The 19246-nt window shown below is 51.3% G+C and overlaps 6 protein-coding genes across 6 annotated transcripts; 3 read left to right on the forward strand and 3 right to left on the reverse strand.

Moving 5' to 3' along the window:
• Window positions 1-5249: 5249 nt before the first annotated feature.
• On the forward strand, window positions 5250-6014 carry J4E87_002557 (uncharacterized protein; the record flags this gene model as incomplete). The annotated part of the gene is made up of 1 exon (XM_049374193.1): window positions 5250-6014. One exon carries the CDS (start codon window positions 5250-5252, stop codon window positions 6012-6014), a length of 765 nt encoding a protein of 254 aa, XP_049236333.1.
• A 1293-nt stretch (window positions 6015-7307) lies between these two features.
• Window positions 7308-8279, forward strand: J4E87_002558 (uncharacterized protein; the record flags this gene model as incomplete). The annotated part of the gene is made up of 1 exon (XM_049374194.1): window positions 7308-8279. The coding sequence occupies one exon, from the start codon at window positions 7308-7310 to the stop codon at window positions 8277-8279; it is 972 nt and encodes a 323-aa protein (XP_049236334.1).
• Window positions 8280-9147: 868 nt separating this feature from the next.
• Window positions 9148-10385, reverse strand: J4E87_002559 (uncharacterized protein; the record flags this gene model as incomplete). Its single annotated transcript, XM_049374195.1, has 2 exons — window positions 9148-10040; window positions 10097-10385. 2 exons carry the CDS (start codon window positions 10383-10385, stop codon window positions 9148-9150), a joined length of 1182 nt encoding a protein of 393 aa, XP_049236335.1.
• A 673-nt stretch (window positions 10386-11058) lies between these two features.
• Window positions 11059-12284, reverse strand: J4E87_002560 (uncharacterized protein; the record flags this gene model as incomplete). Its single annotated transcript, XM_049374196.1, has 3 exons — window positions 11059-11456; window positions 11506-12143; window positions 12205-12284. The coding sequence occupies 3 exons, from the start codon at window positions 12282-12284 to the stop codon at window positions 11059-11061; spliced, it is 1116 nt and encodes a 371-aa protein (XP_049236336.1).
• A 780-nt stretch (window positions 12285-13064) lies between these two features.
• On the reverse strand, window positions 13065-14804 carry J4E87_002561 (uncharacterized protein; the record flags this gene model as incomplete). The annotated part of the gene is made up of 6 exons (XM_049374197.1): window positions 13065-13235; window positions 13285-13656; window positions 13720-13744; window positions 13793-14035; window positions 14085-14551; window positions 14604-14804. 6 exons carry the CDS (start codon window positions 14802-14804, stop codon window positions 13065-13067), a joined length of 1479 nt encoding a protein of 492 aa, XP_049236337.1.
• Window positions 14805-18627: 3823 nt separating this feature from the next.
• Window positions 18628-19171, forward strand: J4E87_002562 (uncharacterized protein; the record flags this gene model as incomplete). The annotated part of the gene is made up of 2 exons (XM_049374198.1): window positions 18628-19059; window positions 19100-19171. The coding sequence occupies 2 exons, from the start codon at window positions 18628-18630 to the stop codon at window positions 19169-19171; spliced, it is 504 nt and encodes a 167-aa protein (XP_049236338.1).
• Window positions 19172-19246: the final 75 nt, after the last annotated feature.

Here is a 19246-nt window from a genome sequence, read left to right on the forward strand (position 1 = left end):
CAAACGCCTACAAATTACATCCGAGGACTGCGAAATGACGCATATCTTCCTTCCAGAACTTCCCTTGGGTTTCTCTTCATCGAAAAAAGAACAGGCCACTTTTCCATGAGCTCACCGAAAGAAGTGCCGTCTCACCAGATTCAGTCCTTCCAAAAACATGCAAGGCATTGCCGCATGGCTCTGCTCCAGCAGAAAAGTCTCAATTCTCACCCCACTGCACTTCTCCTCTTTCATATCAATACTTTTTGCAAGTACCAAAGACCAGCTTCCATTTTTTTATATGAAAAGATTGAAGAAGGGGCTTTAATAAATCGAAAACATCCTGCGAGACAGGCATGTCCTGCGTGTCAACTTCCAAAAGCGCGACCGTCCGCGCGCATGTTTCGCCTTCCCAAGGTCGCCTTCCACCATTCCCAAAACTTGCCGGCATCGTCTGTATGCGCCGAACCAAACCGGATCACTTTGTATGATCTCCTACAAAACTGCCGTACTTAGCATGATGTGTTCTTTGTTGCGACAGAGCCTGCAGTTCAAAAACCAGAAAATAGTGGTGCATGGAGTGAGTGAGCACTTGCTCTGCTCTTTACCAAAAGACGCATACGGAACCCCCATGATCGAGGGTGCTGAGACGCGTGTCACACAATTAATTGACGAGAATGAACATGGACTGCTCTCGCTTGTATAAAAGCTATCTACTGCTGCTTTCCTTCTCTTCTTTCTTACTCCAACATACCAGTCCTACCTCTTATCAAAACCTCATTACCAAAAGAGTATGGGTTTGTCCTGCTTCTCTTCCAAAGTCCCATTCACACACTATTATGGAGTTCTGTCGCGCCTTCTCTCGTCCAACGACAAGAAATACTACAACGCGCAATGACTTTTCGGCGTCTGCCCGCCTTTCCAAATCGGCGGTTGGACTGAAAGTTATCGGCTCACCAGGATGGCCACAGCTACCTGCCTCTAAAAAAAAGAACGAAAGACTAGCCAATGGTTCTTCTTCTTCTGGTTACGCGCTTCGCGAGTGTCTATATGACCCGTCTTTCGCCGATCTTTTACTTCTCTTTCAATCCACTATTCATCCCTCGCGGGAACAAAAACGCATGAGTGTCATACTGATGTGTTGCACCTGTGGTTTCTGTCTATCAAAAAGTGGGATCTAAAGTTCCATGTCTTTCCCCCCTCCTTCCTGGATATCGAAAACAAGATCTATGTCTATCATGAGCCTTCCAAGGTTCCCCTGAAAATCTTGCAGAACCAGTACATGACTGCAATCAAAGTCCTACGATAACATTTCACGCAATGAAATAGCTCCACATACCCAAAACCAGTAGGTGGTTTCCCATGATTGGGGCTCTTAGCGGGAGTCCACAATATAAAAGAGAGCTGCTTTCCTCCCTTCCAGCGACTTTCAACTCTACCGCCTTCTTCCTCTTTCCAAAACGGAGTGCTGGCAGAGACATGAGAAGAACCCGAGCGCACAGCTCTACTTAAAATTTTACTATTACCGACAAATGTTGGCGGAGCGCTTTGCTGGCCGGATTCTACTACTCAAACATTCGCTACGCCACAGCTATGACCGCTGTTTGGTGTTCTGCTCCAACCATTATCACAAGCACCGTATGCCGCTGCAGAAGCATTCATCTGGGCTATGACAGCTTTTCGGCAACTGAAAGTCTGAACGTGAACGGTATATGAGCCGGGAAAGAGCTAGAAAAGGGGTATAAATACCCTCTCTGCTTACTACAACTCTTCTTTCCCAGAACATTCTGTCACAACAGCAAAAGTGACTTTTTCCAAAACGATAACATCGAGTTGCGATGTGGTATTTTCTCTGAAATCGACTCCTCTACTGCGTATGTCCTGCGGTCCTTCCACCTCTTCCCAAAATCGAATGTGTCGATTTGATGTGTTGCCTCCACCAGCGGGGTTTACCATTCTACAACACTCTCAAATACCGAATCCAGACGATATCTTGTTCTCCATGTTTAGTACTATGTTATCTCGGGGTATTTCCAAACACCCCTGCAAAGATTACATGAGAATTACAGGCAACGCAAGATACATTCCACGCGGCGGCTCGCAGGCTTTCAGTACAAAAGATCCCTCATCACCGTCTTCCGTTGCTTCTCTATTTCAGCGGTGCTTGCGATCATCGAAAGATACAGGCACAATGTTTATGTGCGAGCTGTCCAACAAGAAAAAGAGATGGAAACCGATTATGAAATGTTTCGGCCAAGTTCACAGACAATGCCTCAAAATAAGACTCGTGTCTCTATTACACTAAGATCAAAGTCTGTATGCCTTAACTTGGGCGACAGTGTTGCTTGGGCGAAAAGGCGTATGCATAGATAGCATGAGAGCGTGCGAGTATAGAACAACTGTGGCGAAAGAGTACAAAGCCTTCTCTCCACTCTCCGCCTTCTGCGTTGTCTACACCTCAATCTTGACCTCGCTTTCTCCAAAATCCGCAACCTCCGCTTTATGTGAGAACCGAGTCTGCATTTCTCTAGCAAGCTAGCAAGAAACGCGCGCCAGTTCCAGCCCGCATGTTCCACCGCATATCCAAAAACCATACAGGTGTTTTCGATCTCGATGCAACACATGCACATCAGTGACATGCAGTCCCCAAAGCATTATTATGAGAATGCCTTGCGCGAAAGCGAGCCTCGCTCTGTCTGTGTTGTCTTCTTGCCAAATTGATGTTCTCCTGCTAATACTTGTCAAAACGTTATCCCATGTTCATCGGCGACGACGTTAAAGCCGATGGTTATTAATAGTCTTCCGTTTATCGACTCATGTCCATCCATGTCTATAGCCACGTATTGAGGCCTTTGAAAGAACACAGACTGTATAGGGAGAGCCGACGCATCGACTATCACGATGCCACCGGAAGGTTTTCGTATCGACCGTTGTCAAGACAGGAGCAAAGTCCGCATCATGGCCTTCTCCGCATTGCGCACAGTCTCCTCCAATGATTCATGCCAGCCTCGCCGTTGTCAATAATAGCAAGATCGGGCTGGAGTTGCCCCTTGGCAGCAACACGAGTTCGTACAGCTATGACAGCATCAGTGCTTCCTCTGTGCTTTCTCCGCGTCTGGTGCTTTTTTCTTATCGACGAGCCACATCAAGGTCAAAGCCACAGACTCCACAGGGAGGTGGCTGATAAAAGCAGTGTTCAAGCGAGTGATGATGCTTTTCTCAACCGATGCGCATGCATCAATGTACCCAAGTGGTATCCAGCAACATGACGTAAGTACGATAGGCTTGGACGGGTGTTCAAACGCAAAGCGTCGAGGTACGAGGATGTCGGGCCGTGAAAGTGCCGCGCGGTCAACGGCGGCGTCGCAAAATACGAACTGCTCGGTTCTCCTGCTAAAAGTATGTGCAGCGAGGTAACGCGGCCAACATGCAACGTTTTCATCCCATCTTTCCGTTCACGGGCGGGAAACTGCTGTCGCGCCTGCTACTGCAATGCAGTCGTTCACGCTAGAACTCAACGAACGGCAATTCCTTCACCCGGTGCTTGCACTGCGCGTGCGTTAGCGCAGCGTAGTCGCTTGGTTACAACCGACATTTACGTATGGTAGTAAAATGTCTGCTCCGTGTATGCTGATACGTGGGGACTGTCGGATGTGAGTCTGATTTTCTCAAGATTCCCGAGGCCGTTCATGTAATGCAAGTGCCGGTTTGGCTCTTACCATGGTACTCGAGCCCGGCACGAAGGGCCCAGGTCTTCCTTGAGACATGCTTAGGTCCCAGAAGTCTCTTTCTATCGCAGTAACCGACAGTACTCGGCATCTTGCTGCGGGAAAAATAATTTCAACATGCGAGTGGAACGTCTTACGTGCTGTGAGCGCTCGAAAGCGGGGATGAGGCAGAGTTTTGCGTACAACCTATGATCGGTGACGGAGTGGAGAACTATCAAAGTCTGTTCTGTAGAGGCTGACAGAAGTTTGTGGACTGCAGCCCAAATGCCAGATTCCAGAGTTGTGGACCGACATCGCGCTGACATGTGAGAGCGAATGAAGCGACTTGGTTGTAAAAGGGTCTCGACCTTTACCAGTCGTCAAGTGTCATCCACCTCGGCGTTCAGATGTCATAGTAGAGAGCCGTGGAGTATCAGCCGTGTTGGGAGCGCCACGTGAAAATGTCAAAAGCACGCGAGGCGTCGACGCCGTCGCCTGCGGCACCGCCTGAAGATGCCGCCGGATGGACAGCAGGCGTTCCTGGTGGTTGACGGAAGATTGCGGCTCGGTACGGGCCCATGGCATTTCTAGGCTTGTCTCATGGCCATGATTGGTGGGCGCATCCAAATTATGAGAAAGTCAGAAAAGCAATACTTTGTTTACTTTCTGTTTCGGAGGTCCTTGCTGCACAACAGAGCTCAATGCGCGCAGCACTGTCGTCGCAACCTGCGATGAATCATGACGCACCTCGTATCGTCTCGATTCGCATGACAGCATTACACGTTGTCGTTGGTGATTTGTGCATGGGTGGACTCGAAATGGTGAGGATCTGCGCGGGACGTTTTTTATGTCGGGAGACGCCTGCCTTGATCGGCTTAGCGCGCTCCACCCCAAGTCAGTCCGCAGTCCAGAACAATGCCTCGTCCGGTCACCAAAAACTTGTTCCTGTTTGTTCCTGCACTGTTCCTGAAGAGACAGCTAGCCTAGACATGGATGCTGCGTTAGGTCCCCCAACGTCGCTCCCCAAGCCCACTACCACGCAAGATCTTCTCGTGCATATGCCGCGAAAACCAACGTGGCTCCAGCGACCCGGCGAGCGACGATCAGTCGTCAGCATCGTGATTTGACGGCTACCCGACGTGTAATTTCCACATCAAGCTTGGCCCCTACAGCCCTACCAAGATTGACGAATGGTCAAACCCCACAACCGGCGCCGTCAGACCGGGCTTGCGGGAGATGGTCTTATCGCACGTGGATTTTCGGAGTTGGCAGTAGGCTTGGGTGAAACACTGCAGGAAAGGCCGAGAAGGCTACGCCATGCGCTGGCTCGCACAGGCGGTGGGCCACAGCTGTTAGTTCCGTTCACTGTGGGCGCTTCCTAATTTCCGTAAATATAAGTAAGTCGAGGAAGGCACCATGAAGCGGTATCTCACTCCTTTGAAGATCCAACTCAACCACGCTCTCTAGCAACCCCACAGTCATTCCTTGATCAACTGATCTGTCATTCATTCATTCATTATGCTTACCTCTACCTTCATTTTGGCCCTTGCTGGCCTCTCCTCCATGATCGAGGCATCTCCTCTTCAGGCACGTGGTGGAAGCAAGCGTGGTCTTGCCTTCCCCAAGAACCACAACGGTGTTTCTGGATCCCAGTGGACTCACAAGTTCGCCGGCTCCAAGGTCTCCTGGATGTACGACTGGGAGGCAGTCATCGACGGAACACCCCTCGACCTTGAATACGTCCCCCTTCTCCACTCCAACCAGCAGTGGTGCACTGAGGGCTGGAACACCAACATCGCCAATGCGAAGAAGAACTACAAGGTTTCGCACGTGCTGAGCTTCAACGAGCCCGACCAAGCTGGTGGTGGAGGCTCCAACATCGATGTCGCCACTGCCGCCGCAACCCACAAGAAGTTCATCCAGCCCCTCGCTGCCCAGGGTCTCCGCATCGGCTCTCCTTCCGTCACCAACGCCGACGAGCCCAACAAGGGAATCAACTACCTCAAGCAATTCATGTCTGCCTGCAACGGCTGCCAGATCGACTTCGTCGTCGCCCACTACTACGCATGGGACAACGCTCAAGACTTCAAGAACTACCTTACCAAGTTCCACAAGACCTTCAACAAGCCCGTCTGGGTTACCGAGTTTGGTGTCACTTCTGGCAACGCCGACGAGTTCCTTAAGCAGGTCCTTCCCTGGATGGACGCTCAGCCCTGGATCGAGCGTTACGCCTACCACATGGTCGCCCCTAGCACCGACCAGAAGTACCTCATCTCTGCTGATGGCCAGAGCCTGTCTAGCATTGGCAAGATCTTTGCCACTGCTTAGAAGTTTGCTGTCTTGATAGACGCATCACGAGTTACGACCTTTTTACCTTTTACCTTCTTGATACCACGTTACCTTCCTGTCTATAGACTTTGTTGTGACTTCGGTCTATACCTCAAATCATCATTCATTTTACCATTAAACTTATCCATAATTGTAATACTTGTGATTTTAGTTGCGTGAAGGTTAATACAAGGTTGTCAAACTCTTTACTAATATCTACCATCATTCATAACTTCTCTACCCAGCTCTACCACCTGGCATCGGTCTGCATCAAGTCCTCGAAGCCCTACTGGGATTGTAACTGTACATCGGTAGCTTCACATTTGCCTTCTGTGACTCGAGTTTTGTCATATCAGCCACTACGCCACCTGATCCTCGTTTACGATGCAAAAGGAAAGCAGTGGCGCGCAATCATCACGCCAATCCCGCCACCTGGCACCCTCATCGCTTCTTTTTGGCGAGAGTGTGATGAAAGACTTGAACAAGCACACAGCTTTGAGCGATCCCCCTGTAGAGTTTGCGCAGAATTCCCCTATCTAGGTACTGTTTTGTTTTGCTTATCACCGCAACGATGCCGGAAGTCTTCGATCCGGTGTTTGCCTGACGGATGGAGAATAGGTGCAATGATAGGATGTTGCTCACAGTGACCTTGTGCAACGTTGGCGAAGATTGTAATTCTGCGAGACAACCGGAAAATTGATGCTAACGCTCCGAGGTTTGACAAGTGACGACATGTCGGAGGACTCAGAAGCTGGGAATGGCTAGTATAGGTGCATAGTAAGGCTGTAAGGTGGCTTCACGGGATGAAGCCCACAGGAGTTGAGTCGCAAGTCCGACCAATCCGGTGTTGTACTATACTCTGTCCATGCCCTGCTGCATCGTGATCGCATCGGGTTAGCGTGAGCCCCATGAATTCACCAACCAGCGAGCGCCGGTTAGCGCCGTAGGACAAGCGCGCGCAACCAACTCCTTGTACCTGCCCTATCTTGATATTAACTCTACTGTGCCGCAATGTCACATCTTGGGGCTTTGTGCTGCGACGAGGCTGTGCCCATCTCTTGTCCCTTGCAAGAAATGCAGTTCACCTCCCCTTCGAGAAGGCGCGCGCTACAATTACTCTCCACTACCTGATCATCGGCAACTGTTCTAGGAACTAGATGTTACCTGCGCACGTATAGCACGCGATGTAATCACCGGAGTCCTCCCGATATTCTGTTCGAACACCTCTAGCCCGAGTTATCGCGCATCCAATTCCATCAACTCTCAGGTCCTCAACCCACTTGGCATCAAGCGATGATGCGTTCCCGCAGACAGATCGAATCCATAGTGGTAGCAGTACTTCTACTCTGCGCATGGTATCTCTTCGACGCCCACTTCAATGTCGCCCAAGGAGGTTCCCTCGAGACCAGCGTTGATAAGAAGCCATGGCGACATGAGTCAACGGAAGCGGCAGGAAAGCAAGAGATATCCGAGCAGGAAGGTGCGCATGGAGGCGCGAAAGGAGAAGCATCATCGACATCCACGTACTCTCAACATATGAGCACATCGACGCAAAGTACTGCTGTCGCGACACCTACCCCATCCCTACCTGATCGCGTCGTGGTAATGGCAAAGCTTCCCACCGACGAAACAGATTGGGTGCATACCGATCTACCAGACTGGCAAGCGGCCATCTATGACATCGATACCGAAACTCCACACAACATATCGACCCTGGATCCGATGACTAACAGCACTCTACGCACCCTCCGGAACAAAGGAATGGAAGCAAATGCGTACCTCGCGTATATCGTGCAGAACTACGACAACCTTCCTTCAACAATCGCGTTCATACATCCGCACAAAGATGGCTATCCGATTGCATGGCATACCGACAACCAAGAGCATTCCAACGTCGTGTCTCTGCAGAGTCTCAACAACAACTTCATCCAAAGCAACGGCTACGCGAATCTGCGTTGCGTCAACGATCCCGGCTGTCCGCACGAAGTAATGCCGTTTCGCGATCCGCCTGAAGAGCATCGAACTATCGAAGCAGCGATGCCGGACGCGTGGCGAGACTTGTTCAACAACACGAACGTACCGCATATACTGGCGACGCCTTGCTGCGCGCAGTTTGCCGTGTCGAGCGAGCAGATACGAAAGCGGCCGTTGGACGAATACAGAACGTTCTACACCTGGCTGATGGAGACTCCACTGAAGGATGAGACAAGCGGGCGGGTTTTCGAGTACCTTTGGCACATTCTGTTTGGGCAGGAGCCCGTTTAGTAAGTACTGGATCGATCGAAGTCGCGTTGCGCCGCTGCTAACGTGAACCAGCTGCCCCGCATATGAGAAGTGCTATTGCGACGTGTATAACAGATGTTGAATACGCACCTTTCCGTAGGTAGTGCAAGAAGAAGTCAAGGTTGACGCGGGATCTCTGGCAGGCAGGCACCGGAGTTCTTCGTCTGGCTTTCGCAGTCGCGTCGCCGAGCCTGCCCGAAGATCCCCCACACCAGCTGTCTAAACTGAAGCTCACGATATCAATGTGAGCCGCGACATTTCCGGTCGAGTTGCTGATACAGCGCTCTGTGCAAAAATAAAGTCTCAAGTCGACGCTGCGACAGCTTCACGCCCCGTCATGGAGCGTCGTTCCCTTCCATGCCATGGGCAAAAATTATGGCAAAGACATACAACAGCGGGGATTCGCTAGTGGTCACCCACCTAACTACTAATCCGCCGGTATCATGCTTGTATATGGCTGAGCGGACGGGAAGCCTAATTTTCATGATCCTATGGTCGTATGTGAAGGAATGGGTGGTTTGGCATGATATATCGCCATTGTGAGCCCAGGATACAGCAAGCCAATAGAAACAGGCTCAGCCAGATTACCGGCTAAGTGTTGCGCTACTGACAAGAGCGCGAACTTTGATAACGGTCAAACCTGATCTAGGACGCAATAAGATCTGAAGGTGTCGCAGGCCAAACGCTGTCGGAAACGTTGTTATCAATAACCTCGTGCGATGACCTTTACATAAGCTCAACTACGAGATTACAAACAATACAATACACACGCTCTATTCCAGCTATTATATCTACAATACCCGCACCCGACCGTGCGACACATGTACGACGGGACATCCTAGAATTCGAACTACCTAGGTAGCTCTGCCTCAATAACACTTTCTACAGAGTGAGGTGGTCTCCATATCTTAAGCACCTTCAATCCTACACTCTCTACCAGCGTCCGCCATTCAGCCTCCGTCCTCTCCTTCGCACCAAGACACGCCATCATAGTGATATCAGACGTTGTCACACGAGCGAGCGGCTTGACGGAGCTAACCAAACTTTCATGAACGAGAAGCTTCGAATATCCGGGTTCCATAGCTTCGGCAAGGTGAGAAAGGATCTGCTTCGCCTGTGTGTCTTCCCAGTCGTGCAGCACGTTGTGCATGAAGTAGGCACGGGCACCTTTCACTGGCTGTGGTTTAAAAAAGTCATGAGGGTGGATGGAGATGGTGTCGTCAATAGTCAACTCCTTCAGAATATCGGGCAGGTCTTGGAGCACCAGACTGCCCTCAGGGATATCAGGGTGGCGCAGATGGAATTTGGTAAGGTCGTGGCCCTTGCTACCACCGACATCGACGACAAGGGGCCGGTCAGACTTGGACTCTTTCACAAGAGTCTCAGTTGGGTAGACATCAACCCAGGGCGTCAAGTTATGCTTGGAGTGACTCTCCATGGCATCATTAAATTCCCTTGCGGCGGCAGGGTTCGCGCCAAGGGACTGGAACAGATTCTCATCTGAGCCCCTCATGAACTGCCAGTTGCAGTCGTTGGGGTTAGTAGGGACTTTGTATCCCGTCTTCTTGAGGTAGGCTGGCAAAGTCCTGAACATGGGGGAATTGACGAAGCCATAAAATTCACCATAGACGTTGGCGAGGGCCTGATCCTCAGCGAGAGCGTGTACCCACGGTGTAGGCTTATAGGTGTCCTCGGCGGTCTCGATGACAAGATTCTGCCCAGAAATTTGCCGAATCATGCGCCCTGTATTGCCGTCAGAATGCTCATCAAGAGTTAAGCAGAACGGATGTGTGACCTACGGATGAGCACTACATCGACACCCGTTAACTCAGCGAGTTCCGCGCAAGTTTTCTCTCCGCCTCCGGTCTCGATCCATTTGCTGAAGACACCCGCGTCAATCAACGTCTTGACGCATGCATTGGTGGCCGGATTGACCCAGCAGTGCTGCCAAACAATGTCCCACGGCTTGTGTACTTTGCTCAAGGCCAGGGTCAGCGCGTCCATGGCACGGACGCGCTCTGCTTCGCTAACGAAGGAGTTCGCGTCGAGGCCCTGCAAGGCTCCGATAAGTTGGTCTGCTGATGCCATGTTGGAAATAGGAATTAATTTTTGGGGAAAGATGCAGGAACAACGGGAAAGACACGCCGTCTGCTATTTGACAAAGAGTAATGTTGTTATCTACCGTAAATCGTGGCCATATCTACCGGCCGACTGGAGGTTTCCAAATACTATCATAGTTAGTAAATTTCTTGTAACAGTTAAGCGCGTACTAGGATCCATTCTTCCTCTATGTACTTTTCCTAACACGTGAACTGTCCTCCAAGACACGTGATGTGGCCGAAATTCTACGGAGTAATTAGTCCCGAATTGCATCTAACAAGCCGCACGATTTAATACCATGCGGGTTGAAGTGGTTAGCACCGATCGGTTGGGGACACGATATCCGGAATTCGAGTGAGCAAGGATGTCTCAGGGGCGGGCCCACCTGTTGGGCCCCCAACTTCTCACGCCACTCTTGGCACGCAGCCCCTCGAACTCGTGCGAGCGACCTTGACAAGACATGTCTACTGTAGCAGTTGAACTTTGGTGTTACTGAAGAGTCTGTATTGAGTTTTACAGTTCCTCGCCTTAATAACATTACATCAACAACCTCATTTCAACGACATCAAAGCTTGCCCAATCAGATCATCACCACGACCCTGCTGCCCGATCACGCGCGTAGATGCTTGAAGGAAGTACTGACCCCCACACTGATACCAAGCTACTTGTCACGATCGTCAATTGGCTTCGCCCATCGGTCGCCCCTCGCGCTCGTCGTCACGTTAAACTCAAGCGTCTTGTGGATCTGGTCCGCGCCGTGGTAAACGAGCGGGATGTCATCGATGCTTTCACCGGTGTGGGTCGATGTCCTCTCCACGTCATCCAACTGATGCCTTAGAAGTTTTTCCCATCTTCCGCTGGTGCTGGATAGCCCTCCTCGGTGGGTGGCGCTGCTGCGTTGTCCCTGGCTGGTGGTCCTACTGCCATTACCACTGCCACTGAGAGTCCGAACCTTGCCTCTGACCGAGCGGAAGAGCGGGCCCAGTGTGGGCAAAGAGGAGCATACGACGAGAATACAACCCTCTCCTAGACCGAGTATATCGAGAAGCGGGACCGGGTCTAACAAAGTTAGTTCTGCAATGAGAAATATGTGGGGTGGAAGTCTCACAGGTCGGGTTCTCAGCCAATACTACAAAGATTTCCCCAAAAATTGTGAGTTTGTAGATGGTGAGGATGAAGGCCAGGATAGTGAGGCCCAGCGCGATCGAGACCAGGATGCGGTTCTTGAGTGGCATGTTGAGGCGCATGATGAATGGGATCGGATACACAGCGAAGAAAACATCCAGGAAGGCAGAGTAGGCGGAGGTGAAATAGCCCAAATCTGACATGACCTTGGTACTGGCACATTTTCCGCCCGGTATGGTTCTGTTCCAGCCAAATTCGACCGGATCGCATTGCTTGTACCACCAGATCGAGGTAGCCAATATGCAGGCCTGGGAGCTGAGCGCGAGGCCCCAGAATAGTATCGTCGTTTTGAGGCCGTAATCCAGAATACGCTTGAGAATAGCGATGATGGCGAACTTGGGTAGCGAAAACGTCCATATCAGTACCGAACTGATGATTACATTCCACTTGAGAGCTCGCGGTATCAATGGGGGATCGATAGCCTCCATTCTCCGCCCAAGACCGTACTGTGTGCCGATCGAGATCAGGATACAGGTGACGAGCATCACAACGACGCAGAATACGGTGATATAGTCGTCCATTCCAAGGCCACCGCCTTTGCTGGACATGCGAGTGCCGACTCTCAACGCCACGAACACTGCAAGACAGTTAGCTGCCATTCGGCGCAACATAAGAGGGCTACTCGCCAGCTGTGACTGCGAACATAGACCAGCAAGCCCTATCAGCGATAGTGCCATAGTCTTCCACGTCCCACAGTCCCATGGTGTTGACGATTGGTGTTGCAAAGGTTTGCGGAACGTTAGACGCTCCTGGTGTGATAAAGTGGGCTCATTGTTAGATACACTGCCGTCGGATGCGTAGCATGCCGCGTAGGATTGCGCGTAGGATGCGTTCCATGTAACAGTCAGAATCCTTCGCCGGCCCCATGAAGTATCGATTTTCGCCAAATAGTTGGCATGTGTTATTTAAATTGCCAATGCATACCGTGTACAGAGGATCGACGTGTGATCGGAAACTCCTACAGGGGAAAATAGCAGGAAAATCATCTCGTACGGCATAATGACGGAAGTTGTTGAATGACTCAAGCGAATCAAAACACACCGATCGCCCTACCTTCTGAAAAGGTCAAAGGATTCCTACCCCAGGAGTTCCCGAAGTCCTGGCGAGACTCCGTATCAGCCCTGCGGTTCATGACTCATTTAACCGACATTCAGCTCTCCCCAGAAATAAAGCAACATGTGACACATTCAACACAAACACCCAAATACCGCATGCGAAAGGAAGAGCATTTCGACATATCGTATAGTCAGCTGTCCGCCAATAGGAAACCAGAGTATGGAAACCACCTCTGCCGAGCTAACAGCTACTGTATGAAGTTATATGCTACATCCAAGCGATCAGGTTTAACAGAGAAGGTGAATGGTACTATACGGTGGGTCAGTGGCGTCAGCTCAGGCACACATTGGTACATTGGGTACATAGGCTTGGAACCCTTGGGGCAGCAGTTAATTGCTTCAATATACATTCGAGACGTCACCTCTTTCAATAGGCGTAGAACATCGTAGTCTCAGAGTTCGAGCTCTTAATCCTCCTGTTCTCCCGCACCAACCACCAGCGCATAAACCATGCGCCAGCCGCACACATGAGTGCCATACCAGCACTCATAGCCAAGGGCAAGACGAACCGCGGCTCCGACCACTCTGGCCAGATGTACTATTCAACATTAGTCAGCATATCCAGGCGATCAAGAAGCGAGACTTACGGGAGTCCAGATCAAGCTGAGTGTAGCTGCGACGTTGGCAATAGCCAGCGCCGCAGATTTCTTCTCTCTCGTTTGTCCACAGGTTGAGGACACCCATCCGAGGATGATGCTGTTGACGCCATACGTGCCGATGGTAAAGACGCACATGGCGAAGTACCTCGCGCCTACATTCATAGTCGCGCAGCCGAGCACGAAGCCAAAGACAGCCACGCCTTTGGCAATGGTGATGTGCCAGGTGCGTTCGTTGAAATGGCCGGATGATATGGCCCATGCGACGGAGAATGCGCCCGCAATCAAGTAAGGTGGGCATGTCAATACGAGAGTTACTTCCTGAGAGAAGCCTAGTGTGTTGACGATCGTTGGCATGAAGTTCTGCAGAGTAGGGGTACGAAGTCAGTATATGTCTCACATGCACTTCGTACAGCCAGAACTTACCTTAAAACCATTGGTCGCAATATGACTAGAGAGTGTCAGAGACGGGAAATGTAGCGGAACCGATAGAACTAACAGGTGTTGCATGTAGACGAATACCCAAACTTTGGGGTCTCGGATAGCTTCTTTTAGGCCTGCGAGCATGGAAACGTCGGCGGAGTGGCCGACTGTATCTCGCGCAACCGGGGCGTGCGCAAGTTGGCGTTCTTCGGGGTTGAGCCACCATGTGGTCAAAGGCTCGTCAGGGAGGGTAAAGCAGGCGACTACGGCGATGACAAAGGTGACGACGCCCTGTATGATAAACAACCAACGCCATCCGCTTGACATGAGGTCAGTATCGTTGCACAAGAACTGTGTGGAGATCATACCTGATACCACGGACACCGTCGAGTTTGAAGACGCCAAGCGCAATGAGTCCAGCGAATGACGACGCGAGGATGTTACCAGAGTAGAGAATGCTGATGCGTGTCGCAATCTCCTTTCTCGTGTAGAAGATACTCAAGAGATACAGTGCTCCTGGGTAGTATGGTGCCTCAACTACACCCAAGAAAAAGCGCACAAGTACGATGCCCGTGTAGTTGTGTACGATAGCTGTAAGCCCGCTTACAACCGCCCATCCCATCATACAGATTCCCATGTACCACGAAGGTTTAACTCTCGTGATAATCATATTACTCGGTATTTGGCCTAGGATATAGCCGACGAAAAGAATAGAAATAGCAGTGCTGTATTGGTTGCTGGTGAGTCCAAGATCGTCTTGGAACCCATTGAGACGGGCGAGGGTAATAGCGTTGCGGTCTAGGTAGTTGAGCCAGTACATCAACCAAAGCATGGGCTGGATCGGGTAATTAGTCAAAATTTGGGAGGTATGGCAATAGTTGACTGACCATAATCCAGATGTCCAGCTTCCTCACGAGCTTCTTCTCCTCGGGGCTCGTCTTGGCCACGGCCCCAGAGTAATCGCCTTTGACCTCGACTTTCTCATACTCCATATGCTGGCTCTGGAACTTCTCATCGATGGGGTCGACGGTGTGACCTAACATGGGAGATCCTACACCCTGCACGGGCTCAGATTGTGGTACGGCCATGGTATCGTCGACAGGGTCTTTCAGCGTCAAGAGTAGGGCAAGAACCCAGGCTAAAGGCACTGCGAAAAAGATGCATGGTCCTATTGACGGGACAGTGATTTATATCGAATCTCGTTCATTTACCCCGCGCATCGAACACTAGTCCTTCTCCCCATGGGGTCGCCCCGGATAATGGCGTCCTCGCACCAGATATCGACATGAAAGTCAGGGTTGGGGCGCTAAGATCCCAACTTTGGTAGTCCCGCTCCGAAGCGCTGACTCGCAGTGGCGGGTCACCACCCCTCGGCGACGCCGCCCCGAGCAAGACTACCGGTGGACTGCTTGGCAACGACGCCGCTCGGCGTGCCCACGCCGAAAGATGCAAATACCACTATTCTAGAGTGACCGCATCTTTCATGAGCCGCAAGCGTGACAGATGTGTGGTGATTGTGGCGCCAATAATTCCAGTCAATTGATTGTGGCCAATTTCCGGCACACTCGAAACTGTCAGTTGATTGCTTCACCCCGCGCAACAGCGGGCAGCCTCATGCGAGACCAGCTTTGGCAACGGTAGAAGCATGCTGACATCAAAAATGCGTATCCATCGTCATGTCGTTGAGCTGAGGTTCCATACCACCGTATAAGTCGAAGCTGTCGAACCACGCCTGAGAGAACCGATACACGGACATGTCGACTTGTTGTTGATCGTACATTTGTCGTAGATCATACGCAGAGCCCTTGAATTCATTTTCGATCGCCAGTGGGGATGCATTAGACACCATTACATCGGCTCCGACAGGTTGAAGGTATTGTGGGTGCATCCAGTGAGGCTGGCCCAACCCATTCGAGTCTGTATCCGCCGCCAGCTCCGACCGGTTGCTGCACTGGTGGGCACTGTCTTCTGTGCTGTTGGCCGCAGGGGTGGCGACGGCGATGGGGTGTGTGCTGAATTTGATAACGTCGATTAGGATAGCATCGCTCAGCCTGTTGAAGACATCGACGCAACGTTGCAACGACTTCCATCTTTCCGATACCGCTACAAGGACGTTTGAGCATGTTCGTGTATCGCTAATCACTTCCATGGTGCTTGGGTTTCTGATCAGCAGACCACCTAGTCGTTGACCTTGCTGTCTCCGAATGGCCTGGTAGTGCATCGTTACAGCGTACACATATGATAACCCTGCCATAAACAAAGCTTGTAATGAAAGCCAACTGTGATTCAAGAGCCCCATGCGATGAAGGCTGGCATACGAGGATATGGAAGCCTGAGAGGAGGCAAAAATCGCTTGTACCGCGACTGAGTCTCTTGACGTGTCCAGTGTGGGCGATGGTCGATGGAGCATTAGCACGGCGTTATGGTATATCATCTCGAACCAAGTTGGTGAGGTGAAGCAAGATGAAGGCCTGCCTTCATCCAGAGAACCCGGATGAGCGACGGTCTCGGCATTTAGCCGCCAAACTCTGAGGTCGGCAGCGAATTCATCTCTACGGTGGCGGAGCTCATCATCCGACTGATTTCTTCGACGGTGACTGTGCAGAGTCTGGATGATATCCCCACACAGTACGCGATACTTGATGATCAGAACGAAAATTGGTATGCGGCGGCATTTGACCAGGTGCTCGGCCATGGGCGTTTCGAGTCCAGAAAGCAGGATCTCGTCGCATAGGCCAGACGGTAGTGCCGTGTCTACGTCGTCGTTGTGGATTGCCAAAGGTCTGCCAAGTATGTTGCTGACTATTCTAGTACGCTGTCAGCTAGTCCAACCTCTGGCATATGCTCGCGTCGCCATTGCCTAACATACCTGTCCATAGCCACAATGCTCCAAAAGCAAAGCCGGGAAACTTCCTGCTGTACAAGATTGGCACTCAAGTCTGCATTACTTGGAGAGTCATCCGAGCGTTTGTAAGGATATGCAGTTTCACAGTGAAGGCCAAGTTCCAGGGCAATTCTGCTTCCCACTCCTACCAGATGCCACATACCTGTGTAATTATTAGATGGCTCTTGCAATCAGGCAAGGTCTGCTCTGATGTACGGAGGTGTAGCAACATACTGGCTGAGGTATCTTCCATGGAACTGCTCATGCGATACTGAATCAACAGGATAACTGCTTGGAGTGCACCGAGCCCGCCTTTTTCCAAGACGGTCGAGGCTCGCTTCATCGCCCGTATGTAATGAGTATGAGCACTTGGTAGCCCTTGCCAATCGGACCGGCAGATGCTGGCTGTCGCGATAGCAAGAACCATATCGAAAATGAAGGTTTCACTTGCGGAGCGCGTGGAGGAAGTCGCGTTCGAGCTGTATATTTCCGAAAGCATCGCACCGAGAGTAGCAGGGAGGACCACAGGGTAGCGTAAGTGGTCATGGTTGAGATAGGACAGTACAAGTCTGCTCGCTATCTGTTCAGATGGTAAGTCTCGAGCAAACTCAATAGCCGAAGCAGTTGCGTCGATAGCATCAGCGTCAACAGGTGGAGTTGTCGACGGCGTTGAAGTTTCAACATCCACATTGGCTCTGATGAAGTTCGCGAGAAGTATGCCGCTTGAGGACCCCAGATAATTCCTTTCTCCGGACGCATTGATCGAGAGGTAGGACACTTCACCCGCGACGTCGGTAGATGTACGACGCTGCGAAGTGCCATTGTCGTTTGTGGAATGATTACTTTGGACATTGGGGGCGGAATTTTGGCCTGTAGAGGATACTGAGTCTGCCCTCCTTTGTTGCACAAGAGTCCTGTTTTGAACTTCTAAGCGCTTAATTCTGCGTTCAAGCGTGTCTACGTGGGCCTGGCTATAGGTGCGTGCCTTGGTCCGATCTGTATAGCGGCATTCTGATCCATTCAAGCTGCATCGTCGGCACGGGAGAAGCTTGTCGCATCGAACCTTCCTCTCATGACAGTGATCGCACCTGCACGTCGACGTTAGCTCTCTATACGCGTCGAGACGCGTTGTGACCGACCGGGTATTGGGCTACGAAGACATACGCTTGCATGGCTAGGATCGTGCCCTTGCGCGTCTGAGAAACTCGGTGCCCAGATCCGAGAGTTTCGGTGTGTGGGAGCGAGATGTGGAGTAGTAAGAGAACCGCTGGCCGAGATGTTGGCATGGTGCAAGTGCCGGCACCGGGAAGCGGGCGAGCAGTAGCGTGATTCGGCCTCGGCCCTCCACGACCGAGGATGGAGTCATTCTGCACGAACAGTTACACTAGTATGATGGCGTCGATGTCGTGAGTTGAAGAGTAAACACGCTCGCAATGTGCGCGACAGACTGTGGGGTAATTCACTCCCCAACGTTGGCATGCGACACGCGACATCTTCCAAGGTTGTCCTCGCCCACTCACGTGCACGTGCCTACGATGACGCAGAGCGAGATGGACCACTCACAACTTCCGCAGCCCGAACACTGCAAGAACGTGCAGCGGTTACCACAAGTCACATCGATGACCATCAATACCATAGTCAGTAGCGAGGTCAGGACAATATCCTGATAGCAGCGCCAGGCGGCAGACAGCCGGAATGTCAGGGCCGACAAAAATACCTACCTAGGGAGATATCACCTGGACAGGCCTACTACTACCGCGTCTAGTCCAGCCCATACTACCCTTCTAAGGTTAATATTTAGGTAAACAAGCTATCCTTTCAACAAAGTAGAAGTGGGATAGAGGATACCTTAGGTGTCTACACTACCACCAGGCCCTTCAGGCTACATCGCAATCGCGCAGGCAGCAGCGAAATATCACACCCGCAATTCAGCGCGACTTAGGACGCGCAACTTCTTACAAACCCCATCCTGGGTTCCACTCCCATTCACGTCTTCAACTCTTGCCAACGAAGCCCAATTCATCACCATGGTAGTCAACCCGCTCTTAACACAGCCGATGTCCTATGAGCCCATCGAAACCCGCCTTGCCGCCATGCGCGCTGCTCTATCCTCAGGTTTCTCTCCCAACGAACTCGACAAGCGCCCCCGCGGTGTAGGCCGCCCACTAGACTGTGCAATTGAAGATGGCTGGCCCGCCGACTTTGCCCATCTCAAGCAAAATCTCCCTATCGTCCATCTGCTCCTCGAAGCCGGGGCTGATCCCAGACTTCCTTCTCGGGATCCGCCCGGCCGCTCGCCAATTGATTCCCTAGAGGCCTGGTTCAAGCAGTATGAGATCAGAGGGCATGAATTCGGTGCTGAGCATCTAGAGCTGAAACTGTTCTTTGAGAAGGCTTTGGAAACTATGAAAAAAGTTGCTGATGAGCTTAATGGTGAGTTTGCGTTGACATGGTGTTGTGTATGTCTCTTGTTCGTTGGCTTAGCTAAAGTACGATTAGCAAAAGACGCCGCTGAAGCAGCTGAAGCAGCCAGAAAAGCTCGAATACAGAGACCGTTGTTTGGTAGGCTGAAATTTTGGTGACGCGATCGATGTAGCTGCAATAGGTGGTAACGATCGTTTGCGCATTTAGCCCGCGTAACCGGTT

Source organism: Alternaria ethzedia (genome assembly GCF_023757985.1).
Source record: "Alternaria ethzedia strain BMP 0044 chromosome Unknown scaffold_4, whole genome shotgun sequence".
Taxonomy (NCBI): domain Eukaryota; kingdom Fungi; phylum Ascomycota; class Dothideomycetes; order Pleosporales; family Pleosporaceae; genus Alternaria; species Alternaria ethzedia.